Source organism: Oryzias latipes, chromosome 21 (genome assembly GCF_002234675.1).
Source record: "Oryzias latipes chromosome 21, ASM223467v1".
Lineage (NCBI taxonomy): Eukaryota > Metazoa > Chordata > Actinopteri > Beloniformes > Adrianichthyidae > Oryzias > Oryzias latipes.
Genome location: NC_019879.2, coordinates 13,094,838 through 13,120,795, shown reverse-complemented (window position 1 = coordinate 13,120,795; position 25,958 = coordinate 13,094,838). Strand labels below are relative to the sequence as shown.

The window sequence follows — 25,958 nt, the reverse complement described above, 5'->3', positions numbered from 1 at the left end:
TCTAATGTCCTGGGAGAATTGGCCGGGATAGGCTCCGGCAGCCCCGGGATCCCGAAAGGGAATAAATGGAATAGAAAATGAATGAATGAATGAATGTCCTGGGAGAATCCTCTCCTTTGCTTTCTGTTGTCCATGTTCAGTGGGGTACACACCTTTTCACCAAACAGCAACATGACTATCTGTCCCCTTTTAACCCTTGTGCTATCCTAGGCACTTTAACGTTGGGAGTTGGGTCATCTACACCCACTAGACAGTGTGCTGAACCTTATTTCTTCAATGATTTGTGATCTTCACTGGTGTCCATGAATTATTTAATTTTCAATAAATTTTAACGTATTGTTACTTTTGAATGTTTGAGGTCATTACAGTGAGCATTGTGGACTTTCTGTAACCCTTGTGCTATCCTAGGCACTTTAACATTGGGAGTTGTGTTATCTAGACCCACTAGAACAGTGCGCTGAACCTTCTTTCTGCAATGATTTGTGAACCTCACTGGTGTCCATGGATCACATGAAATCTTTCCACCTTTATCGTGGTAGGGAGAACACGTCAATGCAAGGGTGGGGTCATCTAAGATAGCACAAGGGTAAACTGAGGGGTACCAACAATTCTCTCCACCACTGCATATATATAAAATACGACCAAATGCACATAAGGCCTAGCTATATGCCTCTTGTGAGGGGACAACCAGTCACCACCAGACAGACCAGGAGGTGGTCTTCTGGGGCTGCTTTGAGTGCATGAACTGGATTGAACTGGTTGAATCGCGTGGGGAGAATCGCATGGGGAGGACATCAAGGGAGCAGTGGGCTGTTTTGATGGACTAAATGAACTTTTGTGGGGATTTGGCGGTCCCTTTCAGAACTGTAAGGTGCTTCTCCAACAATAAACCCTGGGTCACTAGTGAGGTCTAGGCTGTGTTAAATAGAAAAAAAAGGGGTTTCCAGGAGCAAAGATCCTTACAAGAGGAAGCTAAAGGATGCTAAAGGAACATGTGGGAGCTCTGGAAAAGTATGGAAACTATGACGGGCTACAGCAGGAAAATTGGCAGTTGAGAAGGTAGAGGCCTGGAGAGAGCCGGGGAGCTGAACCTTTTCTTCAACTGGTTAAAAAACCCTTTTCTCAAGTCACCTTCAATCCGCCAGCCAAATCCTCCCGGCTTCCTGATCGCTATTTTTGACCTCTTCTCCCTCATTTGGCCCTCCAACTGTTCCCAACCATCCCCCTTCTTTCATCGCTGCTGTTCATGTGAGCAGGGAGCTAAGACGACTTCACCCCAGGAGGGAAGCTGGTGATGACCAGGTGTTGATTTGAAATGGTTTATTTCAAGCAATCAAATAAGAATAATGCACAAAACAATACAATCAGCAGTTAGTCATTCATACAAAGATATATCAAACTTAGGATAATTAGACATTAATTTTAAGATTGTTTGAAAGGGAGTGGAAGGAAGCAAACTTATAAAACCCACCCCTGTTCTGCTGTACCATTTTATTACATGATTTATCATTATCCGGTTCATAACTTCCATCAGACGGAATTAAGAATCCTAAAGTATCAATAAATCACATGACAAAGATGTAAAAATAGACATAAGTATTTTGGAAATCAACAAAGCAAATGCAGATCAGTTATCTAAAAGATATGCAGATTTTATTCATTAGAAAAATCTTGACTATGATTAAAAATATGACATCAGAAAATATAGACACAACACAGTTTTAAAAAATCTTCATAGCATATGATGATCAAGTATCAAAGTTAAAAATAAGTCCAAATTATTTTTCATTAGGAAAAATCATGAATCAATATTTTGAGAAAATAAAGTGATAATTAAAGCTGCAAGTGGCGTATCTCCCCGCAGGCGCTTGCCGCGCCCGCCTCCACACACCACTTCTGCTGTCGCTGCCCACCTCTACACAGCACCGCCGCCCTCAGCACCCACCTTTGATCAAGGCTAGTCAAAGCTTCATTGTATAGGATGCTAACTATGCTAGTTTTGCTAATGTGGCTAAAAGTGCTAGCACTACGATCAGTATCATCAACTGACTCAGAAAAGGACATTGCTTCAGATGCTAAGGCATGTTTGGCAATTTCAGCATTCCTTCTGGTCAGATGGTCAATCAGATGAACAGCAGATCCTTTCAGATTTTTCTTTTGATTTAGCTTGTGTTTTTTATTCACAAACCTGATTAGGATTGCTGGTTTATCTGTCTCCCTTCTCCTGGGAAGCAAGCGGCAGGCTCCATGGTATTTAGATCCAGTGAAATCGCATTAGACGTGAGAAGTGATTCCACTTGATGTTCCAGACTCTGTATCACTCCCCATTTCAGAAAACTGCTAACAATGCTAGCTCCAGCTGTAGTTAGCGTTGCCCGAGGTTTGATCTGTAATCCAGTGAGAATTATATTATTCATCCTTGCTTGTTGTTACACGTGGTCCACCCTTTTCTCCAGAATGTCGATTCTGTTATCTCATTGCTCGTTTGGAGCTTGGAGTCTTCGGAACTCTTCCACTAGACTCCATGAGAGGAGTTAGCTTAGCCTGGATCTTGTTCATTCGTTCCATGAAAGGATATAACGTAGTTGGAATATCGTCAAATATTTTTTTTGAGGTCATTGTAGTCACCTGTTGCTTGGTTTTTCTTCTGGGCCATTGTCAGATCTCTTTTTTCGGAGAAAATCAACTTTTAAGTCACTTGAAGAAAAAGAGCTGCCGAGGGCCACACGTGTCCGTGTTGTAACCTGGAACCGGATGAACTAGAGGACCCTCTTCAGCAGATCTATAAGCTGAGCCTGCAACTAGGGAAGGTGCCTTCTTTCTGGAAAACATCCTGCATCGCCCCAGTGAGCTGAACGACTACAGGTCAGTCACCCTCACTTCATATGTCATGAAGACACTGGAGCAGCTGGTCCTGTGGCTTCTGGGACCCAGGTGTAACATGAATAGGACCCTCAACTGTTCGCCTACCAGGCCAAGGTAGGAGTGGAAGATGCCATTCTCTTCCTATGCTGCTCTGTGAGGATGCGCTTAATTGACTTCTCCAGTGCTTTTAATATCAACCCGCCCCCTCTACTCCCACAGAAGCTCCTCTTACTGGCAGTAAATCCCCACCTGGTGCCCTAGATTATGGACTATCTGGTGAACAGACCACAGTTTGTCAGGATGGGGAGCTGTATGTCATCCATGCTGACCAGCAGCACAGGGGCCCCTCAAGGGACAGTTATTTCGCCTCTCCTCTTCATTCTCTACACCACTGACTTCTGCTACAACTCTGGTAGATAGATAGATATAAACTTTGTTATTCTCCCAAAAGAGAAATTCTGGAAATTGGTACATGTCAAAAAATTTAAATTGGTACATGTCACATGCAGAAATTCTCTGATGACACTGCAATTGTGGCATGTATCAAAGGGTTAGGAGGGGGAGAACAGGGGCCTGATGCAGGACTTCATGGAGGGGGGAATGTGGAGGGAGAGCACAGGGGCACGGTGCAGGACTTTGTGGAGTGAAGTCGGCGGAATAATCTCCATTTGAACATTTCAAAAACAAGAGGGATGGTACTGGCATCCGCTGGACATCTGCTGATCTACAACCCATCACCATTGATGGAGCAGAAGTGGAGGTGGTCAAAAACGACAGGTATCCTGCAGTCCTTTTTGACAGCAAACTTAGCTGGTCTGCAAATATGGACATCATCAGCAAAAAAACAGCAGGACGTATGTTTTAAGGAGACTCGCCTCTTTTAACCCTTGTGCTATATTAGATGACCCCACCCTTACTTTGACGTGTTCTCCCTACCATGACAAAGGTGGATAAAGGTGGAAAAATTTCATGTAATCCATGGACACCAGTGAAGATCACAAATCATTGAAGAAAAACGGTTCAGAGCCCTGTCTAGTGGGGTCTAGATGACCCAACTCCCAACGTTAAAGTGCCTAGGATAGCACAAGGGTTAATATGTGTCCCCAATTGCTTTTACATCTTGGCAGGTTGTTGTCTTCAGTACCATCCTCCATGCAGTGGTGTGCTGGGTGGGAGCAGTGCTAACAAAAACCTAAGTAACTTGTTCTAAGATAAAACATTCACTGTATACGAAAACTGGATTGAGAAACCCCTCCCCCCATACATACACACACACTTGCACTCTAAATAGGACGTATCTGCTGGCTCCATCAAGCCAAAATCCCATAGACTTCATTTGAGAAATAAACAGCTATTACTCACTCATTACATTTGTCTAAATAGTTCTTTATGCTCTGCTAACTTTTTCAGATTTACTTGCAAATCCTGATTTTGTTTTCATATCTCTCAACTGCAAGTTATTCGAGTTATAAGCTGGCAAATCAGATGACTCAACAACAGCATGTGGTGGCCTCTGGCCCCCACCTCTAACGTTCAAGACGTTGCAGATTCTTTCGAGCCTGCTTTCAGTGGTAGGTGTGTGGACATCAAACAAGCTCACTCCTAATTGGTACCAGTAGTTGCCACAAAAACTGTGTAAACTAGGAAAAATGACATAACTTTGGATGGATCCAGAAGTAAGCCATTTTCTATGGGTGACGTCACACTTGCTCTGTCCAGTTCTCTCAAACAGTAAATAGGTTAATCAAAAACTTAATATTTATGGTATTTCAAAACAATGACATTTTTAATTGAACAACAGAATGATCTAAACTAGACTGATTATTTAGAAAAAAGAACACAGTCTATGAAAACCTGTCAGATGATACTGTTATTGCATGGCTGAAAGGCTTTTTCTCTTGTGTGAATTGTCATGTGCTTAGTTAGGCTGTCTCTTCGAGAGAAAGTTCTACCACATTCTTTACAGGGAAAAGGCTTTTCTCCTGTGTGAATTCTCATGTGACTTTTTAGGTAGCTTACTTGAGAGAAAGTTCTACCACATTCTTTACAGGAAAAAGGCTTTTCTCCTGTGTGGATTCTCATATGACCTTTTAGGGTGTTTGCCCGAGAGAAACTTCTACCACATTCTTTACAGGAAAAAGGCTTTTCTCCTGTGTGGGTCATCATGTGACTTTTTAGGTAGCTTGCTTGAGAGAAAGTTCTACCACATTCTTTACAGGAAAAAGGCTTTTCCCCTGTGTGGGTTTTCATGTGAGAAGTTAGGCCTTTTGCATAAAAGAAACTTTTACCACATTCTTTACAGGAAAAAGGCTTTTCCCCTGTGTGGGTTCTCATGTGAGAAGTTAGGCCTTTTGTATAAAAGAAACTTTTACCACATTCTTTGCAGGACAAAGCTTTTTCTCTTGTGTGACTTCTCATGTGTCGTCTTAAACAGTAAGGAGTAGTGAAACTTTTTTCACATTCTTCACAGCAATGCTTTTTTACCGTCTTGGTTCTGCAATGTTTTTCCATTAGTCTTTTTTTCTTGAAGTGTTTTTTTACCTTCATATTGTTTTTCCGACTTAGTCTTAGTATCAGACTTTTCTGACTCATGATGGATGTCCAGGTTTTTGACACAGCTTCTTTTTTTCTGATCTTTTTTCCATGAGTTTGTTTCTCCATCATAGTCAATCTAGATACTTCATGATGGTTTCCTTCTTTATTCTGGTCATCAGTTGCATTTAAGGTCTGAGTTAGGAGATGCTGACAGTTTAGATCTTCCTTTTCTTCATGAGTAGGAGTTCCCATCAAGATATCCATCTCCCGATTCAGATCCAGCTGCTCTACATCCTGGCTGTTGCAGAGCTCCTGTTGCCCTTTAATCTGAAGAGGTTCTGCATTATCCAGCTTCACACTGGAGTTCCTCTCTTGGGTCCTTAGAAAATACTGGGGGAGAACTGCAGAGACAAAGATTCACAAGAAGAAAAAAACAGATATTTTTTAGGACACTTTAAACCTTTTTTCATTCTTTTTTTCTTTAGCTTTCTTTGAGTTTTTGTGTCATTGGTGTATTAAAGAACCAATACAAGGGGGGATGTGATCCCTGGCGCAAAAACTGTGGACCTACCAGCAGGTGCGATGGCAGGACAAATGGGTCAGACAGGGAGTATCTTTCTCACTTCCAATTAAGCAGACACACGGGCCTCAATAAACGCTCCTGTGGGCCAGAGTGGCCCTCCGCCACTGAGCCATTGCCGGGCTCTTGGATGGCAGAAAGAATGTTCTCTTAGTGTAGTTAAACACATATGTGAAGTGACATTTGTATCACAGGCTGTTCGAATGGCAGTTATGCATTACAGTCAAGTGACATACTTCACGGTGAGGATGATCATTCGCTGATGGATTTCTAAAGAAAATGTATTTTTATTGTGTTTATTTTTGATGGCCAGTGATCTACCCATATGTCATTGACCTAATAAGCGACCAATGCAATGAGTACCCCAAAATTAGATTACCTGTGGATGTGAGGCACATCCAGCGTGATTCACATCCAGCGCATGCATGAAATGCATCAAAGTCGCTGCTCTAGGCTTATCCAAAGTGTGTTCATTAACTCGCCACTTCCGCCACGTGTGAAAGGAGCTACCGTAAAAAAAAAAAATTCTCGTCCCCAAGTTCAAAAATATTAATTTCATACAAGTGAAAATGTATGTAGAACAGCAAAATAAGATAAACTTATATAAACAAAAAAAAAATCTAAAAGGGAGTGAGAAGAAGAAATATCTTACAAACTTTCACCCCCGTACCTTGTCATTAATTTCCTAAACCGGGAACTCCTACTATCAAAGTTCAGTGTCCTAGCTAAGAGTACATTTTGTTACAGTTACACATGCAATTATCATTCCAGAAACACCCAAATGAATAACAAAATCTTATTTTATAAGTAATAATAATAATAATACATTTTATTTAAAGCGCCTTTCACGAAACTCAAGGACACTGTACAGACAAAGGTTAAAAATAGACATTAAAAGCACAATAAATATAGATATAAAAGACAAGAATCGAAGGTGAATCAAGAAGGGAAGGTAGAAATAAACAGATGAGTTTTGAGTTTTGAACTGAATGTTGGCCCCCCAGCCGGCCGCAACTGAATGTTGAAAGGCGGTCTATGTTACGGAGGTCAGGAGGAAGGGAATTCCAGAGTTTGGGAGCAGAGCAGCTGAAGGCTCTGCTTCCCATGGTGACGAGGCGGGCCTGAGGAACTGAGAGCTGAACAGAGGAGGAGGACCGAAGAGAACGAGAGGGGGTTTTGATATGAAGGAGGTCGGAGAGGTAAGGAGGAGCCAGGTTATGGAGGGCCTTAAAAGTGAACAGGGGGAGTTTGAATTGGATTCTGGAGGGTATGGGGAGCCAGTGCAGCTGGTGGAGAACCGGGGTGATATGACTGAAGGAGGGGGTTCTGGAGATGATGCGGGCAGCTGAGTTCTGGACCAGTTGGAGCTTATTGAGGGCAACTCAGCAACTACAGCAACTCTCCGGATGATCAAACTGTACAACAAATAAGGAAAGTAAGAATTGAATTAAATGAAATAACTAATCAAAGAACACAGTTTTTATTACAGAGACTACGCTTGGAGAGGTTTGATCACAGTAATAAATTTGGGAAATATTTGGCAAATCAACTCAAAATAAACAAAGAGAAGACAACTATTTCATCAGTCATAGACCTAACAGGAAATGCAACACATGATCCAGCTACAATAAATTCAGTTTTTAATAACTTTTACCAATCTCTCTACTCATCCCAAATTAATCCTTCTGACAATGACATCAACAGTTTTCTCAATAGCATAGATTTGCCTAGACCAACAGACAGGAACAGGAACAAATCACAGCCCTGGAGTCCCCTTTTACTAAAGAAGAGCTACATAAAGCATTAACCAACATGCCTAGTAAAAAAGCCCCAGGACCAGACGGCTTCCCAGCAGAATTTTATAAAGAGTATTGGCAAATCTTAGCTCCCATTTTTCTCAGAATGACAATAGAAATTAAGGACAACAATTATCTACCTCCAAATATGAATTCTGCTCATATAATCTTACTTCTGAAACCTGGAAAAGATCCCACATCACCATCCAGCTATCGACCCATATCGCTGATTAATGCAGATCTTAAAATAATCTGCAAAGCCTTGGCAGGAAGGCTAGAAAAGGTAGTTCCCTCTCTAATACATCCTGACCAAACAGGTTTTATAAAGGGTAGACATTCATCTACCAACATGCGCAGATTAATCAACCTCATAGATTATACAACCATCAACAACCAAGAAGCAACATTTTGTCACTGGACGCAGAAAAGGCATTTAATCGGGTCAACTGGAAATTTTTAATAGCCACCCTGAACAAATTTGGCTTTGGGAAATCATTTATTAACTGGATTAAAATATTATATGCCTCTCCTAATGCTCGCATCAGAACAAATGATCAAACATCTCCAAGCTTTTATTTACAAAGAGGAACCAGACAAGGCTGTCCACTATCTGTTTCTTTATTAGCACTATTTATTGAACCTCTAACTGCTGCTATTAAGCAAAGTTGAGACATTGAAGGCATTCAAACCAAAAATGTAGAACACAAAATAAGCCTTTATGCAGATGATGTTTTACTATTTACTCCAAATTCACAATCTTCCATCTGCCAAATAATCTCCCTAATTAATAGATTTTCCTCAGTTTCAGAATACTCCATAAACTGGTCTAAAAGTACAATTCTACCAATTAATTGCAATTATCTAAATCCGTAATCTACTAAAATACAAACAGGCAACATAAAGTACTTAGGTATAAATATCTCCTCTACGCTTTCTGATCTACTCAAGCTAAACCACACCCAACTGCTTAAAACAACCGAGGCTGATCTCACTAGATGGAAAACTCTACCCATTTCTCTGATCGGGAGAGTTGCAACCATAAAAATGACGATTCTCCCAAAAATTAACTACCTATTTTCAAAGATTCCTTCCAAACCTCCAACTACTTGGTTCAAATCATTAGACTCATTCATTTCCCAATACCTCTGGGAAGCTAAACCCCCACGGATCAGTTTAAAAACTATAAAAAAAAACTAAAGATAGAGGAGGACTAGGCCTTCCAGACTTCCAGGACTACTACTCCGCGAACAGATTGTGTTATGTACAAAAATGGCTGAATCCTGGTGTGCTAGATGAATCCTGGCTAGACATAGAACAAAATCTCTGTGATAACCTAGATATTTCTAATTTACCTTTCTTCAGTTCTAAAATTAAACAACACAAATGCTCAGAAGTTTAAACATCAGCTCATCCTTAACAGCCTGGTGGGATTTTCTTAAAAAAAACAACCTCACATTATTTCCATGTAAACTTACCCCCATTTGAAACAACTCTGACATTTTGATTAACAAAAACATGATTCATTTTGCTTCATGGAAGAACAAAGGAATCCAGCAGTTCCAGCATATAATTCAGAATAGAAAATTTATGTCCCTCTCAACGTTATCCTCAACCTATGGAATTAATATAAACAAATTTCTAGAATATCAGCAGCTTAAATCAGCTATAAGCACTAAATACTGCCTGACCCAAATAGACCTAGACCTCCCCCTTACAGTAACACGTTTCATGGACCTTAAAAATCCCAAACTCACCTCCAAAATTTATAAGATGCTATCAGACATATATGAAACAATTTACTTACCCATGACAAAATGGGAGTCTGAGCTATCATTGAATTCTAGTGATCAATTTTGGATACAGATCTGTTTGAATGCCTTTAATATGACCAAAAGCCCTAATCTGCAACTTATTTAATACAAGGTTCTCCACAGAACTCACTACACCGGACAGAGGTTATTTAAAATGGGTCTCAATCAGTCTGCATGTCAGAGCATATTAGTTTAGAGATAATGTCCTCCACAAAAAACCTGTCGGCTTCAGACTCTCCCTGGCTCCAGCTGGTTAGTCACATCACCTAGTAGGGGTGGCATGGTGATAGGTTGAGCCGGGTCCTGGCTGGTTGGGTGGGCCGGGATGGGTTTGGGGGGGTGAGCTCTGCCGAGCCTGCCGTTCTCCCGGCTCGGGGCTCTGGTTGCCTGGGTGGGGTGGTGGGGGGGCGCACACTCAGCCAGCAACTTGGCAGGGGTTCCTGGGCGGGTGCCTTCTGGGCGCGGGGTAGGCAGTGCGGCTGACCGGGAACGGCGGCCGGGTGCCGTGCTGGGTGGCTGGTTGCCGTGGCGGGGGCTGGGGGGGGACTTGGGGCTCTGGGGTCGTCTGCCCATGGCAGATTATTATTATTATTATTTGATTATTCTTATTATTATTATTTAAATTCTTTTTTTGGGGGGGGGGGGGGGGGGCTGCGGGGGCGGTGTGCTAGTCCTTAGGGAGGCCAGGGTATGAATGGTGGGGCTGGACCCCCTGCCCCTCCGTTCTGGCACCGGGACCCTTCCTTGCTGGCTGTCTCTCGGCGCTACAAGGTTCTGGCCTCCAACTGCGGCTGGCTTGCCGTTTCTGGCTGCCTGGCCGCTCTGGGAGGCGGGGTGCCTACCGCGGCCGGCTGGGGGGCCGGTCGCTCGGGGGAGCCTTCTCTCCCGGTTGTGCCCATCCGCCTGCTCCTCCCCGCTCTCACCCAAACAAATATTGCACACAGGCACATAGGGCTCCGGGATCTGGATGGGAGGGGTATGCTGGCGGGGCTCACTGGGGATGCCCCTCTCTGGGTTCTCGTTGGCACCCGCCCTCCTCCCCGCTTTTTACTTGCATATTAGACACTCTGATTCATCTAGGGCAGGGGTCGGGAACCTTTTTGGCCAGGAGAGCCATAAACGCCACATATTTTTAAATGTAATTTCGAAAGAGCCATACAATAATGTAGTGTCCCTTTCCCACACTAAGGCACGGAGACTTAACCTCTTTTAAGGTTCTTTATTCTGGTTACTGCAGACCGCAACAAACGCCGTACAATTAATTCAGCAACTCCTGAATCTCTCCCGCCGAGACGAGAGCACTTCTCCCAACTTTATATTCCCCCGTCCTGCTCCAGCCCTCCCATTTCCTTATTCGGCCCATAGCTGAACCCCATTGGTCCAAACTCCCTAACAACAGGCTGAGCGACAGAACTGAGGGCCAATCAGATCTCTGCTTGAACGATGCGTTCCATGAACTCCAGAACTTTTAACGCGGCCCAACAGCCAAGTTAAACTCAGTCCGCGACAATATGTTTAAAACTAAATATACAAATGAATGTGTGCATTTGATGTAATTTCATCATTTTTAAAGTCCAATAAGTCTGTGGATTCTTTTTAATAACATTGTTATACTGTTGCTAATAAATGATGAGTATTTCTCGTGGTAGTTTTGCTGATGGTCTAGTCTGGTTGATCCGTGGTGAGTTTCTGCTTCATGCAGGCGTTGAGACTTTAAACGTGATCGTAGGTCTGAATGTTCTTTAGATGTGAGACAGACATGGAACCAAACACACACTCACGCTGCAGGAGTGACGGGCAGCAGGTTTACGTTTTTACCATCTCTGCGCGATTCACCTGCTGCCGGTCCCCCCCCCACCCCCCACCCCCTCTGCTTTCTTCCTCACACAACCCGTCCACCAAAACTGCGCTCTCTTCCTCAGGGAGGCAATTCAACGGTTTCCGGGTGGTACAAACTCTGTGAAATAATAGATAACAGTAAACTGATAGTTTTTTCTCCAAGCACCGCTACTACTGCGCGCCTCTGGCATTGCATCGCGCCCGAGAAGGACTGGTCTAATGAAAAAAAAAAAGTATAATTAAGGATTTGTCTGCGAGCCACATGTGACCATCAAAAGAGCCATATATGGCTCGCGAGCCATAGGTTCCCGACCCCTGATCTAGGGCCTTGTGGAGAGGGTCTGGTGGAGGGGGGCACGGTGAAACATCCGTGCTCACCTTTCGCTGGCCCCCCCCACAATTTTAACTTCCTCTGTAGACACACACACTGCATGCTAGCAGCACACACGCAGCAAATACACACCACTCACAGAGGGACCCCGGAGTGGGGGGCTATTTTTGGCTTGGCAGCGGTGGAGCCCCCCACACTGGGGACCTCCTATTTTACCTGCAGCACACACACAGCACTCCCACACCTCCATACATGGGTGGGGTCGGGGGGGGCGACCGGTCTTCATGGGGGCTCAGATATTATGGCGGGGGGGGGGGGGGGGGTTGTAGTGTGTAGGGTTGTAGGGTTATGGGGGGTGGCTGTGGGTGCGTGGCGATCCATGGGTTGCTTAGGTCGCGTGCCTGGGCTGGCTTGCAGAGACGGGGCGCCAGTCGGGGGGTGGCCGACTCATGGGTTCCGGGGGCCCTGGCTTCGTCCCTGGCCTTTGTCTCGGTGTCCGGCGCCCGGTGGCCCCCATGGCTGCTGCCTGGTATGGCCAAGCGCTCCTGTCTCGTGGCCTGGGGGCCGGACACTGGGTTCGCTTGTGCCTCTGGGCATTGGGGGGGCCCCTGTAGGGGGGCCCTCTCTGTGCCTGGCTGGTGGGGTGGGCGGTCCCCTCCTCCTCTCCTCCTGGGCTGCCTGGGTCCGGGTGCTGGGAGGGCTTCTGGCCTGGGGGGCTCTCCTCCCCTCTCCTGGTCTGGCTGGTCTGGCTGGGTAGGATCTGTTTCCCCTTATGAACACACGGTTCACGTCGGCGGCATGCATGTATCTCCACCCCCACGTGCACGTGCACACTGCCACACTGCTCCCTGTCTGCTTCATCCCTCCTCCTTACCCACAGTGTATTGATGGACAGATTTTTTTTTCCGCTCATCTTAGTGTCAGATTTTCACCTTTGATGTAACATTCGTCTTTCCAGCAGATCTGGTATAATTGTTACAGCTTAAAATAATAACTTATTCAAATCAGTGCTTGTATCCCCCACCTTTTCACCTTTCTTCCTTTTACTCTCTTCCACCCTCCCCTCACATTCTTCCCCTCTCCCTCCCCACACACACTAAATGTAACAAATACATTTAAAAAAATGAAATAAAAAAAAGAGAACGAGAGGGGGTTTTGATATGAAGGAGGTCGGAGAGGTAAGGAGGAGCCAGGTTATGGAGGGCCTTAAAAGTGAACAGGAGGAATTTGAATTGGATTCTGGAGGGTATGGGGAGCCAGTGCAGCTGGAGGAGAACCGGGGTGATATGACTGAAGGAGGGGGTTCTGGAGATGATGCGGGCAGCTGAGTTCTGGACAAGTTGGAGCTTATTGAGGGTTTTTTGGGGTCGCGAGACCACAGAGGAGAGAATTACAGTAGTCTAAACGGGAAGTGACCAGACTGTGAACCAGGATAGAAGCAGAGGGGACGGTGAGGGAGGGGCGTAGACGATTAATGTTACGTAGATGGAAATGAGCTGACCGAGTAATGTTATTGATGTGGGACTGAAAAGATAATGAACTATCTAGGATGACACCCAGACTCTTCACCTGAGGGGAGGGGGAGACAGAAGACGAATCAATGGAAAGAGTAAGACTTGTGGCTTTGGAGAGGGTGGATTTGGAACCGATGAGAAGTAGCTCGGTTTTATCACTGTTGAGTTTAAGAAGGTTTGAGGTGAACCAGTTTTTGATTTCAGATAGACAGGAGTGGAGGGAGGAGGGTGGAAGAGAGGAGTCAGGTTTACAAGTATAAGAATGTACAAATGCTAATGTTCTGTTTTGTGTGTGTACATATTCATCAATAATCCTTTTTCTGTATTTATAGTTAAACTTTTATATTTGGTCACTGTTTCAAGCATTCACTGGTTCTGTTCCACATCTTCCCTCAACATATTGAGACAAAACCTTTTTATGTTTGTACGGGCTTTATGTATAAGAAATATATTTTTTCCCCTAGAATTGTACTTTTCCACTCTTTTAAATAAATAGCCTTTGAATATTCGTTGATAATATTTTTTTTCTGCCTTGAATACTATTTGAGCTGTACAATACTATAGTAGATCATAATATTAGTCATTTTGATTGTATGAATAATTTTTTCATGTGCTGAAAGTAACTGACTTTGTGTATGATTCGTATTGCTCTCTTTTGAAGTACTGAAAGTGAATCTAACGTTGTTTTATAGTTGTTCCCCCAAACATCTATACAAGAGAAATATGTGTAGATATATGGTAAGACAATAAATACTATAAAATATGGAGTGAGGATGTTCAAGATGGGTCTCAGCAACTCAGACATTTGTCAGCACTGTGACGGTAATCTACCTGACAATTACATGCATGCATTATGGTTCTGCACGCCTGTCCAGGCTCTCTGGCAGCAGGTATGTGCCGATCTATCAGTCTGGCTTAAGGTTTCAATCACAGCTTCACCGTCACTTTGTGTGCTTGGTGACATGAGTGCCATCGATGTAGAAGGAGGATTAGGCTCTATCATTTTCATAACTCTTTGCATTGCTAAAAAAACTATTTTAATAAATTGGAAAAGCAAGAAAAATATAAATATAAGTCAACACAGAAATCTGCTGCTTGATCATATCAGCTTGGAAAAAATGTCAGCCCAAGGTTCAAGTAACTTTGAAAGAATTCGGTCTCTCTGGTCTCCCATAGCTAACTCCATGACTTAGGGGGTGGGGGGGCCTGGTCGTCGTTGCTCCTTGCCCTTCTGCCGTGGGCCGGGGTGGGGGTCGGGGCCTCCGGTGCCTGGCGGGGCTGGTGGGGGCTCTGTTGGTCGGGGGGTCGGGCTGGGGTGCTGCGTGGTCCTCTGGGCTTGGGTGTGGGGGTGCGTGGTGGGGGGGTGGGGTGGTGGTCTGGCTTGGCTTGGGGGGGGTGGTCCCTTTGCCTGTGCTGGGGGGGGTTGGCGGGGGGCCCTGCTCGGGGGGGGGGGGGGGGGGGGGGGGCAGCGGCGCTGGATGGGCTGTCCATCTGCCATCTGCACCTGGGGCTGGGATCGGCCCTTCCCTGGCTCTGGGGCGGGACGGGACAACCCTCTTGGGGCACCTTAGACATGTAGGGCCCTTGGTAGGGGGGGGTGCTTGGACATCACTGCCAGCAAGCAGCAGATGTCCTCCTAGCACCCTACCCGCCAATTTTAACCGCACCTTAGACATTTAGGGCCCCTTGGTGCACCGCCCTTAGTACACACACCCCTCCCTCCTCAATATATACATCCCAACATAAACACACATACATGCACACACACACCCTCTCAAACACACACATACACGCACACACATTTTGCAAGGAAGGTGGGACCTAGGACCATCTGTCCCCTACTTCTTCCCTGGTGGGGGGTACGGGCCCCTTTGCAACGGCGGCCGTGTCCCCGGCTTCCTGGGCCCGGCGGTGCTCTCTCCGCGCGGTGGGGGGGTTCACATTACATCTGAGCCGGGGGTGTTCGTGTCCCTGGGGGGTGGGTTCTGGTCCCTGCTCCTGAGCGCTGGGCCCCGCCAAATTTCCAACTGTGGCCGAGCCTGGTCGGGCCATATTTACAACACCCCTTGTGGGCCCTCTTTTTTCCCCGGGGTTCAACCTCCTGGGCGGGGGCGGCGGGCCCCTGCCTTGCTCCTCCCTGGACCAACCGTGGGCCGGGCGGATGGCTGCCTGGAGTGCGGAGCGGGTCTCCCTTGGGGGGTCCTGGCTCGTACCTGGGGTTGGGGCGGGGGGATGCCCGGAACTCCTGGGTGGTGGTGGGGTGCTCGTCTGGGGCTGTGGGCGTCGTTCTCCGGTGGGGCCCTGCGTTGGGCGCTCCCAGCGCGGTGGAGGGGCTGCTCTCCTGGTTGGGCTGGGGCGGCGCTCTCTTTCCCTCCGTGCCTCCCTGCTCTCTGGCTCTGGGGGCCTTGCGGCGGTCCTGCTGGCCCTGGCCTGGGTGGCGGGCTTGGTCGCCCGGGCGGCGGTTGTTCCCTGCCGGTTCCCGTGTGGCGTTGGGGGGATTCCGGCTGCCGCTGCTGCTGCGGTGGGGTCTTGGGGTGGGGATGGCTGGGCACTCTCCCTCCTTCTTTTCACGTTCCACCATCCATTTTAGAAGAACATAAACAAACACTCACCTGAGCACAGGTGTTAGCTCACCTTTGCACTAACAGTTTGCATGATTGAATGACTGAAATATTTCACACTAGTTGGTTTTAAGGCATAAGTATGCGTGTGAACACTATCTGTTTTGTGTACATGTCGACAGGTGGACATTTTTGCAGCTAGCAGGTGTGTTTATAACATTTGAGTGTGTGTGTGGACAGGCCCCGCCCTTTTTGTACTACATTTGAACCTTACCATAATGATTAACAACCAGTAAACTTGTTGCTTTATGCTGCTTCATGGTCTTACCCCCCTTCCCCTCCTATTATCACCCTCCTACCCCCCCCCCTCTCTCTAACGTCCCTCTCTCTTCTTCCCCTCTTTCCTTTTCCGTCCGGTCCAACACCAAAGATTTTCAAACATGATTGAAATTAATAAAGTTTGGCCTCAATTACAAAAGGGGTTTATTCAGACATACCTTTGGTTTGTCTGAAGATTAATAACCCCTCTTGTTAAAATAAAATATGTCCAACACAAGAGGCCGTCAGCTCTCATCTGTCTGCCTAGCTGTTGGACAGGACAAATTAAAAATAAATAAATAAATAAATAAAATAAAATAAAATAAAATAAAATAAAATAAAATAAAATATGGAGTGATTTGTGGTCCAGAACCAGTCTTGCTTTGTTTAACACAGAGATACTTCTGGACAATTTGGTTTGTAAATACTGACCTTCCCAGGTCAGTTTTTCATCAATTATAACCCCAACAAATTTATTCTTCATAAATTCTTTCAAGTTTCACACCATGTATGTGCATGTCTGTTAGGGCTGCACGATATGAGGAAAACTCACAAAATTTGATATTAATGTTCAATATTGCGATGACAATATAACTTGCGGTAAATTAACAAATAGCAAAACAACCAAAGACTTAATTTCCATTTCACTGCAACAGTTAAAAATTATACTCCAAATGACCCAAGTCTAGATAGGAGACAAACATCTAAGATAAAAAGGTTCTATTGGATTGGTAAACAACCTTAAAGCGTCCATCTGATTGGTCCATTGCATAAATGGATTTATTTTGTTTGTTAATTTTTCAAGCTGCCATAATATGTTTAAGCCCATTTAAGGTCACCATTTATTGCAAATTTCTTCATCTTTTCCGATATACGTAGTGTATAGTGATATCGCTATAACAATAAATTTACACTTTATTGTGCATTTTAATGTTTTTTGCTTCATAAGTGGTGGTGTCGCTGAGTAGGTTGGTAACTTTGGCTTCATAGTCCGCCGCATTCAGGATCACAGTGCATCTCCCTTTATCCGCTGGTAAAATGTTGATACTGTGGTCCTTCTCCAGGGCTGTCAAGGCCTTTCTTTCATCTGAGGAAAGATTGAGAGGTGGTGGTTTGGCACTGGACAGTGCCGCCGAAATTTTGAGTCGCAATTCTTCAGCTTGAGATCCAGTCAGATTGTTCCTCTTTATGGCCGTTTCTGTAGCTGTAATGAGGTCTACCACGGGGATATGATTTGGTGTAACAGAGAAATTCAGCCCCTTGGATAATACCTCTTTCTCTGTTTGGGTCAGTTCACAGTCGGAAATATTCTTAATCCACCTCTCTCTATCAATCCCTGCCTTAGTGTGGTTTCCTCTATTCTCCCTGTTGAGCCTGTCCTTAAGGATTTGTTGTTGGTTTGTGAGAATCTGAAATTTCTTGATTTGCCGTTGCTTGCTTTTGTGGTGTTGTGCCAGTTGTGCTGTCCGGGTGAAGCCGACAATCTTCTCAAGAACTTCTTCCGTACTAAAAGTTTAAATTGGACAAAGCTATTTACAACAATGTCTGTATTTTGTTTCTAAATGTGCAAAAACTGCATAAAATGTAAGGCAGGTCTCTTCTCCTTGGCTCCTCAAAGACCTTGCTGATGCTGCCAGTGACGGTTTCTGTCTAGCTAGCCATATACTCACATCATAAGTCTCACACTTACATCACACAGAACCTCCAACATCCCAAAGTTTTTACTTTTTTCGCCCTCTGGCACCTTATCAGCTCCAGCTCACAGGTTCGCACAGGACACAAGAAAGTTGAATATTAATTTATTGTGATTTAGCTTCTCTTGACCGCAGCCCACCCCCCAACACAAAATACCACGGCGGCCTCGTCGCAAATCAATACTATTACAACGCAGTGTTCTTTATTAACAAATAACAGTAACAACTAACTACTACCTAACTATTAACTAACTTACTACCTAACTAACTAATGAACTAAATATATAGGTGTTATAGAATGACTGCGTACGTGTGTCAGTGCACTGCGTGTGTAGGAGGAAGGAGCGCACAGAAGTGTGTTGGGGGTGAGTGTTGATTCTTATGCACCGGACCGCTCTCTGACCTGCATGGTTCTGCTATCGGTACTACTGGAGAAGTCCCTTTTTTATTGTGTCCCACAAGATATATTTAACCACCAATTCAGTAAATTAATTAATGATTTTATTAATTTGGCTATCCTTGCTGAAGAGGAGATGTCTGTCTGGCTATTTGTGTGCACGGGGGGCGTGGCTGTTGTTCAGACAGCACACGGCACGCGCACACACACAAGACAAAGCAGCGCACACACGAACGCTGCCAAAGATAAGGTGGAAAGAGCTTAACGGTCCAAAATGCTGCAGCTCTCTGTGTTTTTGTAAAATAAAAAACTCAATAAATCATGTTCTCAGATTGTCGTGGTGCCTTTAACACCATCAGAGCATTCAAAGGGAGACAGCAGCGTGAGCACGCGGAGGGGGCGTGTCGGCACCTGTGAACACCGACCAGTCTGTTATGGGATGGAAAGTTTTTCTGGAAAAATAGTCAGTGGCGATCTTGTAGGGGACAAGTGCGTGCCGAAAAAAGAAAAAAATCCCCCCCCCCCCCAAACTTTGACCACCCATTTCCGCGTAAAATGAATTCAATTTGCGTTAGGGCGCCCCACATTCCTGTCAGGAAAATCCTAGAAAAGTATTTCATTGTGCACTGCATAATGACAGTAAAGATTTTTATTCTTAGATATTTTATATTTTCTGAGTCCCATTGCAGTTTAAATTTTTGTCTGAGTGGTTCAGCTGGTTTGTAGTTCATGCATCATATTTGAGTTTTGGAATTTGTACCCTGGTTTCCCTCCATAATCTTTTAAAAATGCCGGAAGGTTTCGGAAATGCATTATTTGGTTTCTGTAAATATACAATAATGTAAACGGCACAAAGCCCCTATTTTTTATTCTTGCTTTGCTATTGTCACCCCTTTTAGATCCTACCACTGTTGTATATTTTGAGCCTGATTCAGCTGATGCTGAATAAATAAAGCAAAGAGGGTTTGACTTAAACAGCATCCCTGTTTAAATCTGTTAAATTTCTATTTATTTTAATTCTGCTCACTTGCTTATGGTACAGAGTTCAGGAAGAAAAAGAGTCTTTCACTGATTATTCATGTAAATAGTTTACAATCAACATTCATTCATTTTCTTAACCGTTTAGTCCCTTTCGGGGTCACTGGGCTGCTGGAGCCTATCCCAGCCACTTGTGGGCGAAGGCAGGGGACAACCTGGACAGGTTGCCAGTCTGTCGCAGGGTAGAATGTCCACAATCACACACCCATTCACTCTCACCCATGGAAAATTTAGAGTTGCCAATTAACCTATTGTTCGATCCTGGCCGTGTGCCATGGGGTCATGTACAAGCAGCTGGCGGCCTGGATGCTGCACGGACTGCTGCTGGACCAAAGCGAGGAGTTTTTTGTGAACCAAGTGGCTCGGTTGGTAAGGTGGTAAGGTGACAAGCTACCATGCAGGAATCCAGGGTTCGATTCCCAGAGGGGAATAAGCAATGGTACTGGGGGGCAATTACCATATCAATGGCGAGCAGTTAACATCACCCAGTGGGGGTCCTTAGGCAAGGCCCTTAACACTACTGCCTCCCGAGCGCGGTCCAGCTGCAGCTCACCGCTCCCCCAGGGGATGGGTCAAATGCGGAGAAGAATTTCCCCATTGAGGGATGAATACAGTATAAATTTATTATTTTATTTATTTTATTTATGTTTTTGGACGGTGGGAGGAAGCCAGAAACCATGGAGAAAACCCATGCATGCACGGTGAGAACATGCAAACTCCACACAGAAAGATCCCCCGTTGATGTAGTTTTTCACGTCCCCCAGCTGGGATTTGAACCGGAGGCCTTGTTGCTGTGAGGCAAGAGCGCTAACCACTGCGCCACCGTGCAGCCAACATTTACAATAGAAATTGGTTGATAGTGCTCACAGTACTCCTTATTTTTCCCTTCTTTTGTTAGAACTGAAATATTTGCTTCTTTCCACGATGGTGGAGTTTTGGTGAGTGTAATACAGCAGGAAATTCTTCTTTAAATATTTTGGGCCATTCGATTGGGTAACCATAACTCCCAGGGCTTTTATTACTTTTCAGTCTCCCTATAGCTTGATTGAGCTTTTCTCTAGTGATAGGTGAGGTTGAAATGTTATTTTAAATGGTTATAATAGATGGCAGATCTAGGTTAACAAAAAGGTCTGGGATTTCTTTTTAATTTACTGGTTCAGAATGGCTATATCCATTTCGTCATCCATCTGCTGCAGCGAACTCACTCACACCTGGATGGTGGAGGAGGCATGGTGAGAATCACCTTCTTTGACTTCTCCAGTGCCTTTAACACCATCCGGCCTTCTTTACTGGGTGATAAGCTGAGGCTGACGGGTGCCGGTGCGTCCACCATCTCCTGGATCACTGACTACCTGACAGACAGGCCACAGTGTGTCCGACTGGGCAGCGTCCTGTCTGACGTGGTACTGAGTGGTGTGGGAGCCCCACAGGGCACTGTGCTCTCTCCATTTCTGTTCACCTTATACACCTCAGATTTTCAGCACAACTCGGAGTCATGTCACATACAGAAATTCTCTGATGACTCTGTGGTTGTGGGGTTTATAAGCAGTGGACGGGAGGAGGAGTACAGGAGGCTGGTGGACGGATTTGTGGAGTGGGCTGGAGAGAATCACCTGCTGCTCAACGTGGACAAGACCAGGGAGATGGTGATCGACTTCCGGAGGAAAGGGGCAGTCTTTCAACCCCTCTGCATCCTGGGCAAGGATGTGGAGGTGGTGGAGGAGTTTAAATACCTGGGTGTGACTATCGACAGCAGACAGAGCTGGAGGAGCCACAGCACTGCGGTGTACAAGAAGGCCTGCAGCAGACTCTACTTCCTAAGGAAGCTGAGGTCTTTCAATGTGTGCAGCCAGTTGCTGGGATCTTCTACCAGTCTGTGGTAGCCAGCACGTTATTCTCCTCTGTGGTCTGCTGGGGAAGCAGTATTGCAGTCAGTGAAGCCAACAGACTGAACAAGCTCATCAGGAAGGCGGGTTCCATCATTGGCTTAGTTAATTAGTACCCTATATTCCACAGAAAACCCTTAACCCTTTTACAATAAGGGTTAAGGGTTACAATAATAATTTGTTGGATCCAAACAGAAAGGAAGTCATTGTATAATTAAAACATCAAATAAAAACATTTATGCCATTAGTCTGCTGGTGTACACCAGAATATGAAGCAAGATGGAAAGAAATGGAGACTAAAAGTATAAACATACCAATACAAACGATTATAGGAGATGTTAAACAGACGGACTATAACCAAAGGAATGTTGACTTGGTAAATGGTGCATACTTATATAGCGCCTTTCTTCCAACAAGGACAAAGCGCTTTACAGTCACAGACCCATTCACCCAGTCACACACACATTCACACACACATTCACGCACTGGTGGTGGCTCCGCTGCCAAACACAGGTGCCTGCCTACCACCAGAGGCAAGGTGGGGTTCAGCGTCTTGCCCAAGGACACTTTGACTCATGGGCATGCAGGGTGGGAAAAAAACTATGGGAAAAAGAAGTTAAAGAATACAAACTGCAAAATGAAAGAAAAATACTCCATTGGATCACATATGACCCGAATTTCCAACCAAATCGATATGATTCAACATTTAGACACTGGATAGACAATGGCATAACAGCATGGTACACAATTACAAAAGAGGACAATCTACTTAGCTTTAGGGAATTAAAAATTTAATCTGGGAAATCAAGATTTATTTAGATACCTACAAATTAAAGACTTTTATATGAAGGAAATTAAACCTAATCTAGAACCAAAAAAAAAGAGGAAGCATAACTAAAGTAATATCAGACGCTTATAAAAACAGCAAAACTAGGGTTATTTCAACATTTTACCGTTCTTTTACTGCTAACAGGAAAAATTCATCACTCAACTTCATCGGGAATCTGAGCTTAATCAAAAAATTTCAGAAGAAGACTGGTTTAAAATGTGTCTCAAACAGTGCTCTTCTACCAGAATTTGCATGGAAGAATCTTACACAGTATTTTATAACGCCCCAAATCAAAATAAAAAAAAAAACTGAAAACTCCTCAGTCTTGTTGGAGACAATGTGGGAATCAGGAAGGGAATCATATATTTTGGTCTTGTCCCAGACTACAATCTTTTTGGAAGGCTGTAACAACTGTTATAAAGAGTGTTTTGGGATGTCATCTGCCAAACGAATTTACAATTGTGTACCTAGGAAACATTGAAGACTCTATATTGAATGAAGATCTTTGCCTGGTAAAGATATTACTCTTGGCAAGCAAGAAAGCAGTGACAAAAAATGGCATAAGGTGGACCCTCCTGGAAAGAATGACTGGGTGAAAATCATATGGACAATTTACTCCATGGAAAAGTTGACATTTCAACTAAAACTAAAGTTAGACTTTTTCCAAAAAAGATGGGAAAAATGGTGCCAATATGTGCAAAACAACTAAAACTCTAAAAAGATTGTAAAAAAAAAACACAGCCCAATTGTTGTGGATTATGTTTGTTTTTTGTTTATGTTGTGGTTGCTTACCCGTGTTTGTAAACACTGACAACTGGAAAAACACTCAGTAAAAAATAAAGTAAAAAAAAATAAAAACACTTATCATTTGTTTAACCTTTTATTTTATCCTGGCTGCAGTGAGCAGACCCACACTGGAAAAAGAAGCAAAATCCGGAACCACTTCACTTTCATTGATAATATAAAAAGGAGTTTCTACCCCCAGGCCATCAGGCTCTTAAACTTTAATTCTAAACGTGTATCTTAATTATTTAAGTCTACAGTCCACATTCATGCACATTATTTTGCATTCTATATTTAATTCTACAATACACATTCTTTTCTTATTTCATCTTTACATAGTGTCATTTATGTATATTATGTATATTTTACAGAAATATATTATGTACATTTCCTGTACTGTTTTCCTTAATTATTGCACTGTCCATGGAGCGGACCTGGGTTACATTTCACTACTGGTTGTATTTGCTAAATATAACTTTGTATGTGACAAATAAAAGAATCTTGAATCTTGAATCTTGAAAAGAGAATTTAAGGTATTTCGAGAATTTAGAAAAATTTAGAACGGGGATCACCAACCTTTTTGAGACTGAGGGCAATTTCATGGGCACTAAGTGGCATCCTCTTACCATTATCCTCTTACTTAGCAGCGACCCCAATGGACATGTCCGAATGTGCTACCTGTGCCCCATGCAAACCACAACCCCTGGTTTGTTGCGAACGACAATCACATAAGTAATGGTTATCGTTTAGGTTTTAACGGTACTACTACTCTTATTGATACTGCTTATCGATCTGGTATTTTGACAAACTCTTATCGATACTTTTTGAGAACGAAAAATAAATAAATAAAAAATTAAGAACATAAAGTGTTTTATTTCCTCATTGTGCAACAATGTTTTTTTTAACAAAAAATTTTACTTTATACATATTTCCAACATGAAAAGTAAAATACATGAAGAAATTTTTCAAAGAAAAATAAACAGCAATGTTTAGTCATATTGCTGTCATGATGTAAATATAAAACAAATTAAATAAATGTTTGAGTTCATAAGATCATCCCAGAGAAAGTCTCTGCTTCAACTCCCGCAGTGAAAGCTGCATCTGACGCCAGTGTTTCCATCTCTCTAGCCACGGTTAAATGCGCAAAATATCTTGATCGGATCGCTGGTCGGATTAAAATCCAACCGTATACATGGGATCAGAAAAACTTTTTACGATTAGAAAAAATGTTTACATGGGTCACACTTTCGGTCGGAATAAATCATTTGGGCATGCGCAGTAGTGTTGAAAATACAGGGAGAGGAAATGAGTCCTGTTGTAAACAAACAGAGTTGCCATATATGCAGCATCTCGTTAATATATGAGATGAATGAATGAATGAATGAATGAATGAATGAATGAATGAATGAATGAATGAATGAATGAATGAATGAATGAATGAATGAATGAATGAATGAATGAATGAATGAATAGCTTTATTGTCACATGTACAGCTTTTACACTGACATACGAGATGTGTTCTAGTACAACCTGAACAAGATCAGACATACAAGAAATACACACATACAGTTCCAGGGCTCGACATAGCCATTTGTCCGCTGGCCCGGTCCTGTTTTTCGAGCAGTGCGGACCACAAGACTTTACTTTTCACTTGTCCGCTCGGGCCACTAAAATATCTAACGGTTTATATATTCTTCACCTTTTTCAATAAAGTAAATTTTGCGAAAACGTGTAGATTTACCTCGTCTTCATAATTTAGTTTTTCTGCTAGTCCTGTGTTCAGACTTCAAGGGTTTCTATGGGAAACCTTTGATCACTTCTCCTTCTCTCCTGCCTGCGCGCGCGCGGCTTTCACTGCCGAGCACCACGCGGCACGCGCTCACTACTTTTTTTTTTCAAACTTTATTGAATGTAACAATTCAATACAAAACAATGTTAAACAGCAACAACGAAGGCACAAGCCAGTGGGTTATGATTACATTTGATTATAAATCCGACACCGTCACTGAAGAGAGACTGAAGCATGTCAGAGATGTGGAAGACATGGCAGGAATAGATAGGAATATGTTAGATGGAGTAATGGGTATAATTAGTAGTATGGACAGCAAGATATTTAATGAATGCATTGAAGATGAAACTGTATCCACTAAGCTTTAAGCTGAATGTCAAAGAATCAAAGGCAACTCCAAAAACCTGAATCTCAGACTCAAATGCAGTAGAATGTTAAACTACTTAATTTTGTTTTTCTTTACAACACTGTAAGCAGTAAGTATTTCTAGTTAGCTGAATGATCTCAGTTAGACCTGCACAATATGAGGAAAACTCGCGATATGAGATATCAGAGATTAAAATTGCGATAACGATATAATTTGCGGTATATAAACAAACAGCAAAATAACCAAATAACCATTCCCAGTTAAAAAATTATACTCCAAATGACCCACGTTGACATAGGTTACAAACATCTAACATAACAGGGCTCCATCTGATTGGTCAACAATGTGAAGGCGTCCATCCGATTGGTCAAATGCATTAAGGGATTTATTTGATTCGTTAAATGGTTCAAGCTGCCATTAGATTGTTTTAACACATTTAAGGTTTATGATTTATTGCGATATTTGCCGTTAGAAGCACCATGAAAACTTCTGAACTAGTGTTACCTACTACACTGCAGTGCTCTCTTCAAAACATCTGAAACAGACTAGAGCAGATTTAAGTTTGATATGCTCTATTTTCAGTCATTGAAAAGTGTAGAAATAAGTGATGTCACCAGAATGCACCAAATTGCACCATATTAAAAGTTTCCGGGGGGCATGCCCCCGGACCCCCCTAAAGTTGCAAGCACCTGCGGAGCGGCGGGTCCCGCTATGCGCGGTGTCGGGCCAGTAACTTTCAGGCAGGGCCAGTAAGTTTCAAAAACTACTGGCCCTGTGGGCCAGTGCAAATTTCTGGGCTATGTCAACCCCTGAGTTCAGAGTTGAGTGAGGCTGCTGCTTCGTGGGATGCGCACCTTGAAGATGGGTGTAGTGTGCAGATGGTCCACGATGGGGCGGGGGGGGTTGGTGACAAAAATTTGCATCTCTACACTGCGTAAAATGTGTAGATACAAGGAAAAACTACACCGTTTAACATAAATAGCAGATTATGCAGACAAAACACAAACCCGAAGCTCAGGAGGGTA

At 43.7% G+C, this 25,958-nt stretch overlaps 1 protein-coding gene across 1 annotated transcript in view; it reads right to left on the bottom strand.

Moving 5' to 3' along the window:
* Positions 1 to 3,868: 3,868 nt before the first annotated feature.
* Positions 3,869 to 25,958, bottom strand: part of LOC105356788 (zinc finger protein OZF) — a 30,421-nt gene continuing 8,331 nt past the window's right edge. The window contains exon 2 of the mRNA XM_020713207.2: positions 3,869 to 5,801. Coding sequence (XP_020568866.1) covers positions 4,723 to 5,801 — 1,079 coding nt within the window. The 3' untranslated portion in view covers positions 3,869 to 4,722. The remainder of the gene's footprint in view (positions 5,802 to 25,958) is intronic.